Source organism: Gymnoscopelus microlampas (genome assembly GCF_963454915.1).
Source record: "Gymnoscopelus microlampas genome assembly, chromosome: 2".
NCBI classification, from domain to species: domain Eukaryota; kingdom Metazoa; phylum Chordata; class Actinopteri; order Myctophiformes; family Myctophidae; genus Gymnoscopelus; species Gymnoscopelus microlampas.
In genome coordinates this window covers 44,946,407-44,962,934 of record NC_139939.1, presented here as the reverse complement: position 1 = coordinate 44,962,934, position 16,528 = coordinate 44,946,407, and the positions used below count along the sequence as shown (strand labels likewise).

The window sequence follows — 16,528 nt, the reverse complement described above, 5'->3', positions numbered from 1 at the left end:
TCAACCTCTCTGTCAATCAAACACACACACACACACACACACACACACACACACACACACACACACACACACACACACACACACACACACACACACACACACACACACACACACACACACACACACACACACACACACATACAGCACGTAGACTTGATGCACACACTAGCACAAATGCACACGCACAAATAGAGTCCTAGTACCTCCCCTCCACGACCACCCCTAAACTGTTCCCATCCCTCATTCAATCTCGCTTCCTCCTGTCTGATGACTTTAGCACATTGGCCCTGGTGGTATAAATCTTGACCATGTCACTTCTATTGTCCACACAGGTCAGGCTTGGGATGTTTCTTTTTTTTCATCTTGTCGTCACACCTTTGTGACACAGATCCACTGATGTTTGAGTTCAAATGAATCAATCTCATTACATGCATATGAGATGAGAATGAGATTCCAATTTGTATTTATTATTATTAAGTCTGCAAGGAGCAGGATCAGTTCCGTATGCAAAGTGTGAGATTAGTGACGTCAGTGTGAATGAAGCCTAAAGGAGTCTAGGAGGAAGTATTCTCTTGTCCAGCACAGTCAACTAGGTAGAGAAAGCAGAGTCTGCATAATACTGCATAATACCACACACACACACACACACACACACACACACACACACACACACACACACACACACACACACACACACACACACACACACACACACACACACACACACACACACACACACACACACACACACACACACACACAAATTGACTCACACGCACACACGTTCACCAGCCCTATAGAGAACTTCCTCATATTGTTCGGAATGTTGATTCAGGAAATTACTTTATTGATACCCCCCACCCCCGCCTCCCTCCCCACTCACACTGAATTAGAAAGGTTGTGTTTGCTTCCTTGTATGTTCTTCCGACCTGTGTGTGTGTGTGTGTGTGTGTGTGTGTGTGTGTGTGTTGTGTGTGTGTGTGTGTGTGTGTGTGTGTGTGTGTGTGTGTGTGTGTGTGTGTGTGTGTGTGTGTGTGTGTGTGTGTGTGTGTGTGTGTGTGTGTGTGTGTGTGTGTGTGTGTGTGTGTGTGTGTGTGTGTGTGTGTGTGTGTGTGTGTGTGTGTGTGTGTGTGTGTTTGTCCTTGTGTATTATACCAGCGCAGCAGTGAGCTATCATTGCTTCTGTGTGCAAGAGTGTCACAGATCAGTTCAAACGTACAGTAGTAGCAGGCCGTGGAGAAAAAAGGCTACAGAAAACAATGAACTCCTTTGTTCTCTGCTTGCACAGTATGTTTGTGTTGAATAAGACATGAAAAGCCTGTCAGAATGCCTGAGCTGATGTTTTGATACACACAGTCACAAGAAAAATATTTGCTCTTGGTTTGATGTTCATGAAGATGGGTGCATTGCTGCTTTGTATGCAGCAAAATCCTTCAGAGTGTTCATTTAACATAATAATAATTTATACACATGTGACATTCATAGTTAAATTATCACCCCGGATCGGTTTACCCCTGAAACGCAACATGTCTCCATATTAGACCCCCTGCTGTCCGTGGTTGGGGGTTTCCAGTCCAGGAAATGCAGTACACACATGTACGCAAGCACGCTCGCAGAGACACACACACACACACACACACACACACACACACACACACACACACACACACACACACACACACACACACACACACACACACACACACACACACTTCCCCAGCCCCCTCCAGAGCCTACACGGAGCCTACTTTCTTGTTCTGTGAGTCCACACACATCACCGCCGTGTCCTTCCTGTGTTCTGTAGCTGGCGGCATGTCTTTACGGAAGTGAGTCCTCATGTATTCATTCGGCCACTTTGTTCAAGACGTTGGTCGATCGTTTGACCATGTGTGATGATGGTGGCTATTAGAAAGTTGTGGATAGATGGTTGTAGATGAAGATCAGATCAGGAACTCATTACCTTTATGCATGCTGTATACTCTCTCATACACGTTTTTTGTGCTTTATTAATCATTTCGGTGGAACAGGGACTGTCATATTGATCCTGATGAAGTTTCCTTCGACTGAAACGTTGATGAACATAGATTTACTATTGGTTTCGGAACAACGCTATTTGCTTGTAGATCTGCTATTTTCTGTGAATTCAGAGGAAAAAAAGAAGGGGCCTAGTATGACCCCTAGGGGACTCCGGTCAAAGCATGAGCGAGAAGTGTGTGCGGCAAAATGCTGTTTGGGTAGTCACTTTGAAGTTAAAACCTCTCTTAAGTGAGACCTGGCCAAGATGGATTAAAGGATTTAAATAGATATGTGCAAAAGGTTACACACCCATTTACTCCCAGCACCACAAAAATGTTTTGAGAACGTGCATGTTGACCTCTCCTTGTTCCAGTAACCACTAACCTTTTGGGGAAGTTTACTTCTGCCTTCTTTCATAGGAATGTGGCCTTGCCACTCGCACGTCTGCCTTGGCAGGTGTTGTTAGTTTCCAAAAACATTGAATTGTGATTTGTCCTTTAGTGCATCTTACTACATGTGGGAAAGTCCAACAAAGGCTGACTGCATGTTTGAGTACAAGAGTGCAGTGCAGTGCCTAATGTAAGGTTCACCAGACTTTGACAACTGTAACCTCACAGTCAATTCTTTACAGCATTCTATAGCCTACTGTACATTGCTATTCATGCTTTTTTAGCCTTTATTGACAGGTACAGTAGAGAGAGTAGGGGAGTAACATGCAGCAAATGACCCTGCCAGCCAGGAATCTAACCAGGCTCACTGTCAGGCATTATAGCCCATTATAGCTACGCTAACCATAGCTGAATGGTTAGGGCACTTATCACATGGGCTATAGCTACGGTTTTGCAGCTTAAAGCAGTGTTTTGCAAGCTAAATCTTTGCATGATTGATAGCTTGTTGTGAATGGCTTTTCATTGGCTAAAACCCACAGGTTGGATTTTTTTAGTTCATTCTTTCTTTCTTTTCTCTCTCTCTCTCTCTGTCTCTCTCTCTCTTTTTCTTAGTCTGTCTGTCTCTAACTCTCGCTGTCTAAAAATAGTTTGTCAATTGTCATGAAGTTGTCTGCCCACTCATTCACGTCAGGAAGTACTGTGCCCGCGCACACGTGTGTATGTGTGTGTGTGTGTGTGTGTGTGTGTGTGTGTGTGTGTGTGTGTGTGTGTGTGTGTGTGTGTGTGTGTGTGTGTGTGTGTGTGTGTGTGTGTGTGTGTGTGTGTGTGTCAGCAGCACTTCCCCTCTGCTACAGGTTCACATGTTGACAGGGCAGAAGAAGCCATTATATCTGTGTATGAGTAGGTTGTTTTGTATTGAAGTTGTAAATGTATTAACATTTTTCAACGATTATGCGATTATCTCAAATAATTGTGATTAGGCGATTATGTAATAATTGTGACAGGCCTACAGTATGTATGAGTGATTGTTTGTGTCTGTTTGTGCCTGACCAAACAAAAGTCTCTTACAAAGTGAAAGGACATGCATCATGGAAGGTAAAGGGATGGAATGGCAGGAGAGAAACTGAGAGCTTGAGAACAGGAGACATGTGGTCAAACAGGCAGCCTTCATTTGCTGAGGCAGCGGTGCTATGTTACTGGTTTGTAATAGTGTTGCTTTTCTTAACACGGATCAAGGTTAAATCTATCACACTGAGTCGCTTCTCACAGCCTCAGAAATGATCTCACGCAATGACAGAGAGGAGACAGACAGATGAGCGACAGAGAGAGGTGGGGGGGGGGGGGGCAGACCTAAAGTTAAGATGGGAGGAACGGATGCTTGTTCAGTACTCCTCTCTCTCTCTCTCTCTCTCGCTCTCTCCTGGTTGCTGCTACAGTAGGTGTGCATTGTCTCTTCCATAGTGTCTAGAGTTGGAATGTGTAGCAGGGTATTACATGTATTTGTGAAAACCCAGCTGAACATTTTTGGAATTTCTGTGGACAAAAGAGGGTAAGACGGTTTATGGTTTATACGTCTAAATGATTTGTTTGGTATTGTTGAGTGTTTGGCTTTGCTTCATGTATAATATTATTTTGCTCATTGAGAAAGTACAGATTTTTGCCATTTACACTTCATTCTAGATTCATGCTCAGTACAGTCGTAGTTATTGTTTGGGGACTGTGGCATACAGTATGACTGATTGTGTACAGTATATGTGTATGGCTTGTGTGAGGTGAACTGATTATTAAGATCTGCTATATACGGAATAGTCTCTTATATTGGTTGCAACATGTCACTGGGAATCATTGAATAGAAGTTAGAATAGACCTGTGACTTTCAGTGGAAAGGTCACTCGCTTGTGGTAAATGACGATATCAAAGATTGAATTGTCCAATATCTGTTCACATCTGATTGATTGATTGAAAACTCAAATAATGGGTCTGTAGGTGGCCAGTTTTCACTGTGAGTTGTTAGTGTCACTTCGCCCACAAGTCATTTTCTACTACATATTGTGGAGGCTCAGAGAGATTACTAATCGTCTCCCACAACCAAACTGACATGAATTTAATTGCGAGAAAGCTGAAGTACAGATGTTGTTCACGGAAAAGTTTACCACTGCTGGGAACTTCACTGGTGTGGGACCTCTGCACCTGCAGCTGCCACCTGTTATTGCATTACCTACATACAATATCGGGGGCTAATGATGCAATATTTAGTTTTTGTATTTGTGCATGCTCAGGAGTGTCTCCATGTGATGTCCTGATTATCTAAATCATGGAAGGACACATTTTTGCTAGATAGACAAAGACATAAAGAGGCATTCAGATGTAAAAAGATGATGTCATTCTGTCCAGGCAGACATTAATAATATACGTACATACACATGAATGAATGAATCATCAGAAAGGAAAAAGTCTCAAGACACCAATCAAAGTGTTCAGCCAGCCACTTATCTACAATCTGTTGTCATCCATTAAAGGAGAGATGATTGATTGATTAATTGATTGATTGATTGATGTATAGTATTTGTACCTACAAAAGGATAAGGCACAACAAAAGCTTATTTCCATTGTAGTCATGTGAGTGCAAATGTGTGTAAACGGAGTGCCATGTGTTTTTGGGGGAAGCAGAGACATACAGAGACACATAATCAATTATAAATGCATTCATACAATTTCAACCAACCTCTAGACTTGTAAAATAGCCTAGAACAACATGGGTAGTGTAAAAGGAACCTGTTGCAACTCAAATAATTGATGGCTAGGTCCATGAGGAGCCTCCCTGCCCGCATGACCTCTGCTCTGACCTCTCAGGAGCCAAGGAGGCTAAACGTTTGTCCTTTTTCTCTTTCCGTACAGTAGATGTGAGGCCATGGGTCCGCTATGTGTGTGAGAAACATGACCAACCAAGCACCCTGGGATAGCTCGAGCAGTCGGCGTAGCATGGAGCCAACAGGTAAATGTGAAGTGCACGCAGTATATGTACACAGTAAACGTAGATACACACACACCATGCAAAGAAGTAGATGCACACACACTAGTTAATATGCCTTTGATATTAACTGGATGTTAAATAAATTAGTATTCAGGTCTATTACATGACATTCCAGGGCTGGACACTATTTAGGCAGAAAACTGCACTGAAAATATGTATACTGTACAACAGGGGTCTTCAACAGGGGGTCCGGGACCCCTAGGGGGTCCTCAGAGTTACTGCGGGGGGGGGGCGCCAAATCTTTGTGTAATATGATTTTATTTTTTACATCAACCACTTGAACCCTAGCAGCATTCCTATTCTGAGGAGAACTTTAGCAAAAAACAGCTGATCTATAAGCTCACACCGCCTCGTGCTGCGAGGCGTTGTGAGCTTGTAGATTGGCTATTTTTGGCAAAGAGGGTTAGGTGTAGAGGGAAAAAAGAGCAGACAAAGTAAAAAGAAAAAAAGTTTAATCTGAAACACAATTTTATTCAATATAGAGGGGGTCCCTGCTTCATCTCTCTCTCAGCTAGGGGGTCCGTGGCCTGAAAAACGTTGAGGGTTGAACACTTACTGTAATGTTCATACAGTAGTTGCACTTACTGTACTGCAATGTTCATAGTTCATCAGCCTACATCTAACCTTTGAACCCACTGACAGCTGGCTGCAGCCCCATGATTACAGAGGCAGTGCTTTATCAAAGTCTCCAGGCTGCACTGCCCAAAGAGCTGGACAGCGAGCAGACCTCTGCGTGCGACAAAGGTACAATTCTACTTCTCAATGTTGAACTGTATACACAGCAAACACTACCATATGCACCAATTGCCTTTACTGTGTAACAATTTTGGCGGGGATTTCCGGTGCCCTCTCTATCATTTTTAACTCTATGGTTATAGCTATATTTTAGTGCTGTTGACTCCTCCATACTCCTCCATAGTAGAATAAGGAAGTATTGGTACAAAATATAGAACTTCTCACACTTGACCACGTAAACATTCTAAATGGATCCAAGTTTATTTCCTGTTGCACTTTTAGCTGCCAGGAAATAAACTTGGACCCATGCTGTTGCCTAGAAATGCAATTCCACTGACAAGGTCTATAGAGTGATATTTCCAAAACTCATCTGAATGCTGTGTATAGTTAATACTGTATATATTTTAAGTTAATACTGTATATATTTTACACTGTTGTGCACTCTATATGTGTATTGGTACAAATGATATAGTGTGTACCAGAGGTCACTGACACAGCTCTTTTCACAAAGCCTTGAATTTCTGTTTTTTTTTGCTGTGTCCGACAGCATTCTTGCCTTAATTCCACCCATGATAGGTATTTCTCAGCTTCGCCTAAACCACATGCTGTTGAGATGACCACATGCTGTGGTCAGCATGTCAGTAGTGTGATAGCTGTTAGTCATCAACCATGATTTGGAATAGCAACTAAATGGGAAAAGATTTTTGTTCAATGCTACAGTATGGAAATAGTGTACTAATATATGTGTGTGTCTGTGTCTGTGTGTGTGTGTGTGTGTATGTGTGTGTGTGTACAGGCAGGCTTGGGCACATTATCCGATGGACCCTTCATAAGAAAGTTCTAAACAACCCTGCCAACAGCTTGGCTCTGGTTAGAGTGGTTATCAAAGAGCTGGAGAAGGTACATACGTGTTATGTTCTATGATTGTGTTAATTGAATTGAATGCTGATATGGTGCTAAGAAAGCTTTTGTTTTAGTTTCGATGCACATATTTTAAACATACATTTAAGATGCATTCAAGCTAAGAGACCTTTTTTTGACATGACGTTCACTTTCTCTGCAGGCTGAGAGGCTGAACTCTCCTAGGAACATCATTCCTCTGTTGCACACACTAATATATGCCATCATCCAGGTACGTATGTAGCTTATGGCTTCCTACACTGTTGGATAGGACCCAAATCGTGTAATGTATGGCCTATACATGACCGGTCTGAAAGGTCATGTATGGGCTGAAACCTCACTAAAAAGATTTTAGTTTAAATGTAACCTGTTTAGTTTTGTTACCCCCCTTACCTCTGTGTCCTGGCTATCTGGTTTATCCTGATTGACACAGGAATAGAAATAGTTCTGCAGCACTGAACTAAAGTGCTGAAAACAGTGTTGTGTGTTGAACACACTTTGTCTCCTTTCGAGCAAGGTTTAAGTTGACGTTGCAATCAGACATGATTGAAGTGTGTCAGATTCAGATACATAAGATTATCACCTGCCCAGGCATTCGTTATTGTAGCTTGTCCAAGGGAGGGCAGGCTATTTATTTTGCAGATTGAGAAGTTGCTCTGCACATACAGTAGTTGCGGTTATAGTTCGAGAACAGTGGTACGGTGTACGTGATTTACTGAGCGTGTGTGTGTGTGTGTGTGTGTGTGTGTGTGTGTGTGTGTGTGTGTGTGTCCTCTTTCCAGACTGTCTACATTCCAGATGATCTATACAAGCGAGTCTATGACTTTTGTAAGAGACTCCTGGCCTTTCCCCAGCCTTATTGCACAATAGCCCTCAGCTACACTCGACAGCTAAAGATTGAACGCTCTATTCCAGGTACTATTCAGGCATGAATCAAGTTATTATTACATTTTTTATTCATATTTTATTTTTATAAATGCCATACACCCCTTGTGTATTTTCCATGAATGCATTATGATTACGCAATGTTTGACACATGCTGCCTAGTGTATGTCATATACACATTAGTTGACCATTTCCACACTGATCTGTATACAGTAAGGGGATCAGGGTATACTGTGTAGATCACATCCAAGTGTTGCAGCATGGTCTCTATGCCTCTGAGAGTGAACAATTTCAAACTGTTTGTCAACCACGGAAACAGACAACATTTGGTTGACAACATTGCCTTTTACATATTTAATATGTAATGGTCATCATTGTCACGTGGTAATGTTAGTGGGGTAGCAGGAACACAGGGACCCCAGGCAAGGTCAGAACCAGAGAAGCAGTCCAGCACAGGCAAGAAGTACAAATAAGGAACAAAAATCCAAAGGCAAAGGCAGGCAGAACAAGTTCTGGAGACAGGACACAGGTAACCAAAAACACACAACATGCTGTGGGGCTGAGAGAGGTCTCAAGTACCCAGAAACACAGAATATGAAGACACAGGCTAGAGAGTCAAGACATGAAACTCACTGTACTGTAACATTAAAGGACCAGGACCACTTAAGCCATTTTCAACCTATCTTCATATAATTGGTCCTCACTAATGCTCATTACAAGATGGCACCATTTCTGTCTACTCACTCTGTGTCTCAGAGGAGGGCTGTGGATTCTTCAGAAACCAGTGACATCATCGTTAGGCAGCTTTGGGCATTTCAAACGAGATTTCAAACATTGCTTTATTTTTTGTTAATGCAAGAACAGTGGCTTCTATTTCAGCATGCTAACATTCCAGGTAGAGAAAGGTTGTAGTTGCTATTAGCTTGGAATCCCTTTCGATGATGTAATTGGTAGGGTGGTTTCTGAAATATCCATAGTCCACCTATGAGATTGATGAGAAACACTGGAATACACAGTGGACAAGTTTGTACCCTTTTAACATTCACAGTAAGAAAAAAATATATGTTGTTTTTGTGTTTTAAATCCATGTACTGTTTTGGCCAATTTGAATGGTATATTGATAGCAGTTGTCAATGCTGGTGTGGTCCATAGGGCGGATGTATGAGAGGATGGTGGTGTCTGAGCAGAGTCTGAAAAATGAACACTACCCCTTCCAGGAGAGGTGAGTCAGCTAACAAGAATGAGTTTGTGTGATTAAGTGTGATTAAGGATTTATAAAGAATTATATCCGTGTGCTATCTTTAGTCACATTGCTTGGCAATGTGTCAGACCGATTTACAAAAACATTTTCCCACTTTGGGCCTGACCTTCCTTCTCAGCTTCAGACACATTGATCTGTCCAGTAATACGAGTTCTGCATCTAATCTGTCATTACCAAGATGCATTCATCACACTCCATACAGCAAATGTATTGTATGTAGTCAACAAATGGGTTCATGGGCTTAACATGCATTATAGTCTGGTGTTTGTTTGTCTTATTGTTATGTCTTGTTTTATAAAAAACTAATACAAATTAATATATATATATATATATATATATATATATATATATATATATATATATATATATATATATATATATATATATATATATATATATATATATATATATATATATATATATATATATATATATATATAAAAATATATAAATAAAAATGGTTTCATTCAGTGTACACCATATACAAAGTTGAAAAGAAAACATTTTGACTAAACTAAAGTTATTATTTTTACCCTGACATAATCAGTTAACCACATTAACCCCTTCTTAGACCTATTTTGGGCAAATGTTCAAACATGTTCAAAACTTTTCAACATATTTTAAAGATTTTTCTAGATTTCTATTTTTATTTGTCTAAGTCTATTCTATTTTTGCCTTTTGTCGTGTTTTTTTCCCCCGTCTGCTTTACAATGCCATATAAAGGGCTTCGGTGGTTATTAATCTGAGACCATTAATCTCATGTCATTTCCCCAGGGTTTTTGTGTTTGCTGACCCAACAGTCATCTCTGGTTCTGTGGTAGATGTCCTGCGTGGGGACATTGAGGAGTCGGGTCCAGGGAATGTCCTCAGTCCCATAGACCACATGCGCTTTGTGATCCAAAACTCCATCCAGGCTGCTCTGGGAGAGGAACAGTGCCATGGTCCTAACCTGGCTCAGTCCCTGAAGGTGAGCCTTTCTTTCTCTTTTCTGTTTTAATTCATCAACATAATTCTTTTCTCCTTTTACTGTACATATCTCGTTATGTCAATTCACTCCAGTTCTGTTCTGTTATTCTAACGTGTTTTATTGTCTCCGCCAGGCCGTAAGGCATGGCGAGAGAGTATGTTTTACCCTCCGTCCGTGTGTCCGTCCGTGTGTCCGTGTGTCCGTCCGTGTGTCCGTGTGTTACCACCAAATCTCCGGCACCGTTGGCCCGGTCGCTGCGAAACTGTGCACACACACTCCCTGGATGCCAATTCAGAACCTCTGCCTCAAATTTTTCACATGGGCCTGTTATAGCGCCACCAGGGGGCCGATTTGTGCAAAACCCATTTTTTTCACATTATTCCTACAGTTTTTAACCAAACGTCATGCAAATCGGTACACAGTATCTCTATAGTCATGTGATCAACCCTGATCTGTCCGATTTCCCATATTCCATCCTTATTGGTTAAGGTTGCCATCCAAAGTTTGCAGGATTGGTCCGTTTTGAACAAACTGCCTCAAACCATGAACGCAGCGTGCGATTTCCGTGAAATTTCACACGCACATTCCCACTAGGCCGAGGAAGAAATGCCACCCTTTTCACATTGGCCTGTTATAGCGCCACCAGCAGGTCTAATTTAGCAAAACACATTTTTGGAACAAAATGCTTCAAATCATGAATGCAGTGTCCGATTGCCGTGAACGACCTAAGAATAAATGGCACCCTTTTCACATTGGCCTATTATAGCGCCACCAGGAGGCCACAATAACGTATCTGACCTGGCGGAGACCTGTGCTCCGAGGAGCACTTTATCTAGTTCTATCCTGTTCTGTTTTATATTTATTAGGAGCATTAGGTGCAAAAGCACAATCCATAGGATAACACTTAAAAGTGTTACTAAAAACACTTTCGAAGGACCAAAGTGGTCCTTTGAAACAAATAATACATGGAGATAAACAAATCTATGGAAACAAACGCACAGTGGTGTAAAGTAACTAAGTACATTTACTCAAGTATTTTGAAGTATTTTTACTTTACTGGAGTATTTCCAATTTTCAGTACCTTTACTTCTACTCCATTACATCTCAGAGGCAAATATTGTACTTTTACTCCACTACAATTATTTGAAAACTTTAGTTACTAGTTAGTTTGTAGATTATTAGAAAACATTAGATTAACCACTTCAACCCTATGTACATTTTTTGGCCATTTAAAAATCTACAAGCTCACAATGCGTCGCGATGCAACGCATTGTGAGCTTGTAGATCGGCTATTTTCAAAAGATAATTATACATTTTATACATTTGAAAACTTGAAATTGGATATTCTGCATAATCAGTACTTTTACTTTTGGTTCTTTTTGATACCAATACTTTTGTACTTTTACTCAAGTACATTTTGAATTCCGGACTTTTCCTTGTAACAGAGAATTTCTCCATTGCAGTATTGATACTTTTACTTAAGTAAAAAATTTGAGTACTTTTTCCACCACTGCAAACGCATTACATCATAAACTAGTCCCCTTTGCAAGCCCACACCCATGGTCTAAACTTTAGGAACTTAAGGAATGGAACCATCAATTCTCCCCGCTAAGCTACCTGTTGTGTTTTGTTCTACATTCAGTCTGGGTTATGACCCAGTGTGGTGAATTTGATATGTTTATTGCTGTTGCTTCTTTTCTTTGCTATGTCTGCATACTTCGAGACCACTTTCACTTCCGTCCCTTGATCTCATGATCTCTCTTGAGTCGCTCAGAACAGAAGACTGATGCTGTTTTTATGCTGCATCTGCAACCTCTGTCATACGTTCAGCGTGGTTGAACAATAAGTGCAAATTATTTAGTTTAGCATTTGCAGAACCTTATTTCACCTAAAACATGACTTTGATGTGAACATAATCTCTTTGCTTTAAACTCGTTCAGGCAAAACAAACAGGGTTTCGCTTATCTTCATACCACAAAGACTGTTTATAATATCAAGGTTATCAAGGCTATCAAAATTAATTATTTTACAAACTTTTAGGGATGCACGATTAATCGGTCATCATCTGAAAAAGCCTTTGGTGATGATGAAGGCTTCAGATTCAATCAGTGTTTTCCGGGGAAGCTTTCAAAAGGGTCAACAAGTTGGGAAAATGTTAAGTAAAAATACAACTTTTTTTTTTTTTTTAAGTCTGCAGCTGTACCCAGAATCACAGTTACTGTATAACAGGTTTAAGGTAATCCCTACTGAAACTTGTGTTGCCATATTGGTATGGGTCGATTTTACTATGTAATTAGTAGTAATTAGTCATTGGATATCTTGGATGATCACTCCAGGGAAACCGTCAATTTTATGGTCTTCTGAAACGTCTTCAATGAAGTCTGTTCCATTAGCTCAGGTTAGCCGCAGAGAGACTCCTGGCACTGGTCCTAATGTAACACCTCCACAGGATACACACTTAACCAACCTTTCACCTCTTTTCTATTAATACCATTGTGTGTATGTTTATCTTCCCGTGTGTATGTCTGTGTGTGCGTGTGACAGGACATGGGTGAAGAAATTGAGCCATACTTCCAGGAAGTGTTGTTGGCTATGGAGCAGAGCGTGGACGGGGGCGTCAGAGGGGAAGGAGCAGCGTTTAGGAGCCGTCTGAAGCAACTGTACAGAGAGATCCTCACTGCTACAGGGACAGGTACAGCCCTACCCATGCCACATTTCTGCATCCAATCCTAGACCATTGGTTCTCAAAGTGGGGTCCTTGGGGGGGTACCAGGGGGTCTCCAGCAAAAGTAGTTCATATAGCGTCACAATCATTTTAACCACTTTAACTATTATTTTATACTTAAGCTATTCAAAATAGCAGATATACAAGCTCATAGTTCTTTTTTTTTTTTTTTAAGCGAACATTTTTAACTGAAATCTTTGCTTCTGGGGGTCCCTGGAACAAAGTATTTTGAGATGGGGGTCCGCGGCCAAATACATATCATTTTGGGGGTCCCTGACATGAAAAAGTTTGAGAATCACTGTCCTGGACCAGATTTACTGATATTTTGACGGACATTTTGAAAAAGAAAGAAAAGTGCAAAATCTTGAAATCAATTTGAAAAACTTGTGTAATGTAAAATACACATTAACTGAACTTAATAAAAATGACTTATTTTCTATCAATTACACACCCTGTGAAGCCTTGAATTCAAGATTTCATGGGGTGTGTAATTGATAGAAAATAAGATTTTTTTGGGGGGTGAGCTACTACTTTAAGCCTTATACTGTACTTGGCAATCTTGCCACCATATTATACATTATGGTGTGTGGATATATCTTTCGCATACTTCCCTATTTCAAACATTGATCCATGACCCTACCTTGGACTTTGTGTGAGTTTTAAGGTTTATTTTGGGGCTTTTATGCCTTTATTTGACAGGGCAGTAGGCTGACAGGAAATTTGGGAGAGAGATGGGGAGTGACATGCAGGCAAGGCTGTCGGTATCGGAAGTCGAACCCACGACGCGCTGTCAGGCTATATTGAGCTTATAGGTGCCTGGACCGCTACGCCAGCGGTCCAGGCCAAAAGCTTGCAGGCTTATCAAAGAAAACCATTTTTTTTGCATTTTTTTAAATATGCAAAACTTTTAGAATTTTTTTAAATACGACATACCCAAAATAGGGACGATAGGTTTATAGTAGCCTGGTTCCAGACGAATCTGCCATTGCAAAATTGCATTGCACTTTAGCCCTCGGCAGATCGTGTGATATTGTCTGACCACGCGAGGCAAGGTTTATAGTGCCAATGCAAAAAAACAACAAAAAACAACAAAACAGCCCACTGTCAGCTGATGCTTCAGAATCCCTCTTTGTGAGTTTGTGGCAAAAAACAGTGGAGTCAGCAGTGGAGCTCCTCTATATCCATGACTTCTATAATTATAGCTAACTGTTATCATAACACCTGTCCATCCTGCAGAGCCTCTCTCTATTCTCCTCTACACTCGAGTCGGAAGCAGATGGAATGGACAGGAGTGTTCAGAGGGAGGAAGTAAGGGGGTGTTTGTTTTGAGTCTAATGTGACACTTTTGGTCTTTTCCTCTGTCTGTCTCTCTTTCTCCCCCTGTGTGTGTGTGTGTGTGTGTGTGTGTGTGTGTGTGTGTGTGTGTGTGTGTGTGTGTGTGTGTGTGTGTGTGTGTGTGTGTGTGTGTGTGTGTGTGTGTGTGTGTGTGTGTGTGTGTGTGTGTGTGTGTGTGTGTGTGTGATGCAGACCCATTGTCTCACGGCTCATTGTCTGACAGTCCTCTTCCCAATCCGGAGATGAGCTTCCACCTGTGGTCGTCAGACGAGGATATCTGTGAGTGGCTCACTGTGGGAGGTCTTGAGATGTGGCTTAACCACTTTAACATTTTGGGACTCTGTGGATTAATTGTTTGGACATTTTTCGCCTATAATGACACGCACAAAATAGGTACCCAGGGTTGAATGTGGTTAAACCTCATTTATACTCATGGTGGTGTCACAGTCTGTCACTCACCGAAAATAAGTGATCTTAAAGCTAACAGCATGGTTTACATTTTTGCCGAGCGACACGTTTCATCATTTGAGGAAGTATAAATTAGGCTTAACATATCAAGCAAGCCGCACTAGGCTAAGATGCATTAAAGTGATAACTGATAGGATTCATGAATAAAAGCGACATGAAACCCTAGGCTGATTTTATTGTTTGTTTTCAAGTTCAGGTTAAGGCAGGCTATTAAGCAACAGTTAATACAATTAATACTGGGAGTGTTAGATTTAGGTGCACTCAGCCATGGGTGTGCTGATATGCAAAGCATAGACAGTAGTCAAGAGTATTGTCATTGCTCATTGACACACCTAAATCCAACACATCCATTATTAATTTGATTAGCTGCGTTGCTTACATCACTGTGTACTCCAAGGTCAGTCTTATTGCTCAACTGGGTCTTCTCACTGCTGCTCAAATGAATTGAAACTGGCTCCATATTGAAACATGTTACAGGAAACAGAATTGCTGTGTAATGAATGTACTGTGCCTCGGGTCTATTTTTGAGAGCATGAACTTGCAAGTGTGTGCTTTCCATGTCCACGTGACGCCATGTCCACAGTTTCCAATGAATTAGCCATTCAAAAGGAAGAGTTATAGAAAAATGTGTTGGCCGTTGTTGCTCTGTGTGACTGTTGAGTATTAGAACAAAGTGATTGTTCAGAAGAGCTGAATAAGCCGTTTGCATGACTTTTTCTCTTGACAGGGAGAGAGCTTGCAAAGTGTGTGCGCTCAAGCTCAATGTCGGAACAGTTTAGCCTCAGCCCGGAGGAGCTGTGTGACCTGCTCACGGACCTGACACCCTCTGAGATGCCACGGCACTCTGTCATGTCCAACGACAGCGGCATCGAAAGGGACCTGGTCCCCGGCACTGACCCTTTGCCAACATCACCAGAATCTTCTTGTCCTGGCTCATCTGGAGAGCCCAGTAAAAAGTAATTCAAGCAAGACATCTAATCAATTAAAATCTATTAAACTCATTATCCTGCGATCAATCAATGTATACGAATTGTCTAGATTTCCTTGATATCCGTAATAATAGTATTAATTATTATAACAAATTATTATGTTTTTTAGCTCCATTTGTCCATTTGAATCTACATTTGTGGATAGCCATGCACTTTTTAAATTGAACCTCTTCCTCTCACATAGTGAGCCAGACCAAACAAAGCTCAACCGCCGCGGAGGCATGAAGATGAGACCTTCTCAGTCGGACAACATGGCTTTCATGCAGAGCGCCCTGGAGACCCATGGGGCCGGAGCAGGTGGTGGAGGTAGAGGAGTAAAGGGAACCCTGCAGAGACAAGCGGGGTCCTCTGAGTCCCAGACCCCCGTCGCCGACAAGCAGCAGCAGAAGAAGTTCGTAGCGAGGATAGTCGCCGTGGGAGATGACAGGGTGCTGGGACGCCTGGCCAAGGCCTTGTACTCTCTCAGGTGAGATACCAGATACAAATGGGGACTAGAAGTCCAAGGTTATATTGTAATGGGAAGTCGTTTTATAGACATGGATTAATACCAAGTCCAGACAAATAGACAACCCTCCAATGAACAATTTCTTTCAACACAAGGAAATGTCTGGACCTCGACTAGGCCTCTGTGTTTGTCAGGTTAATGTAAAGAACCCTAAATTAAAGCCAAAGGTTTGTTTAAAATGTATTTCTGCATTATAGTGGAGATAAGTACATCATGTCGATCTGGTTTAACTGAATTGTAATTTGAAGCACTCAGTTTAGAAATCTGCGCTGTAAATGCCACGTGTCAAATACACGAAGATGCTTTCTGTGGGGATTTT

General features: G+C 41.4%; 1 protein-coding gene across 5 annotated transcripts in view; it reads left to right on the top strand.

Annotated features, from left to right (window-relative positions):
* pik3r6 (phosphoinositide-3-kinase regulatory subunit 6) overlaps positions 1-16,528 on the top strand; it is a 32,046-nt gene that overhangs the window by 7,579 nt on the left and 7,939 nt on the right. For 2 of the 5 annotated variants that reach the window (XM_084047234.1, XM_084047230.1), the window contains exons 2-12: positions 5,304-5,400; positions 6,082-6,183; positions 6,971-7,074; positions 7,238-7,306; positions 7,857-7,989; positions 9,112-9,181; positions 9,995-10,187; positions 12,732-12,879; positions 14,440-14,526; positions 15,443-15,671; positions 15,889-16,170. In XM_084047234.1, the coding sequence (XP_083903360.1) occupies positions 5,328-5,400; positions 6,082-6,183; positions 6,971-7,074; positions 7,238-7,306; positions 7,857-7,989; positions 9,112-9,181; positions 9,995-10,187; positions 12,732-12,879; positions 14,440-14,526; positions 15,443-15,671; positions 15,889-16,170 (1,490 nt within the window). In that variant the 5' untranslated portion in view covers positions 5,304-5,327. Of the gene's footprint in view, positions 1-3,816; positions 3,955-5,303; positions 5,401-6,081; positions 6,184-6,970; positions 7,075-7,237; positions 7,307-7,856; positions 7,990-9,111; positions 9,182-9,994; positions 10,188-12,731; positions 12,880-14,439; positions 14,527-15,442; positions 15,672-15,888; positions 16,171-16,528 lie in introns of those variants that run through there. The other 3 variants (XM_084047231.1, XM_084047233.1, XM_084047232.1) reach the window with 3 other exon arrangements.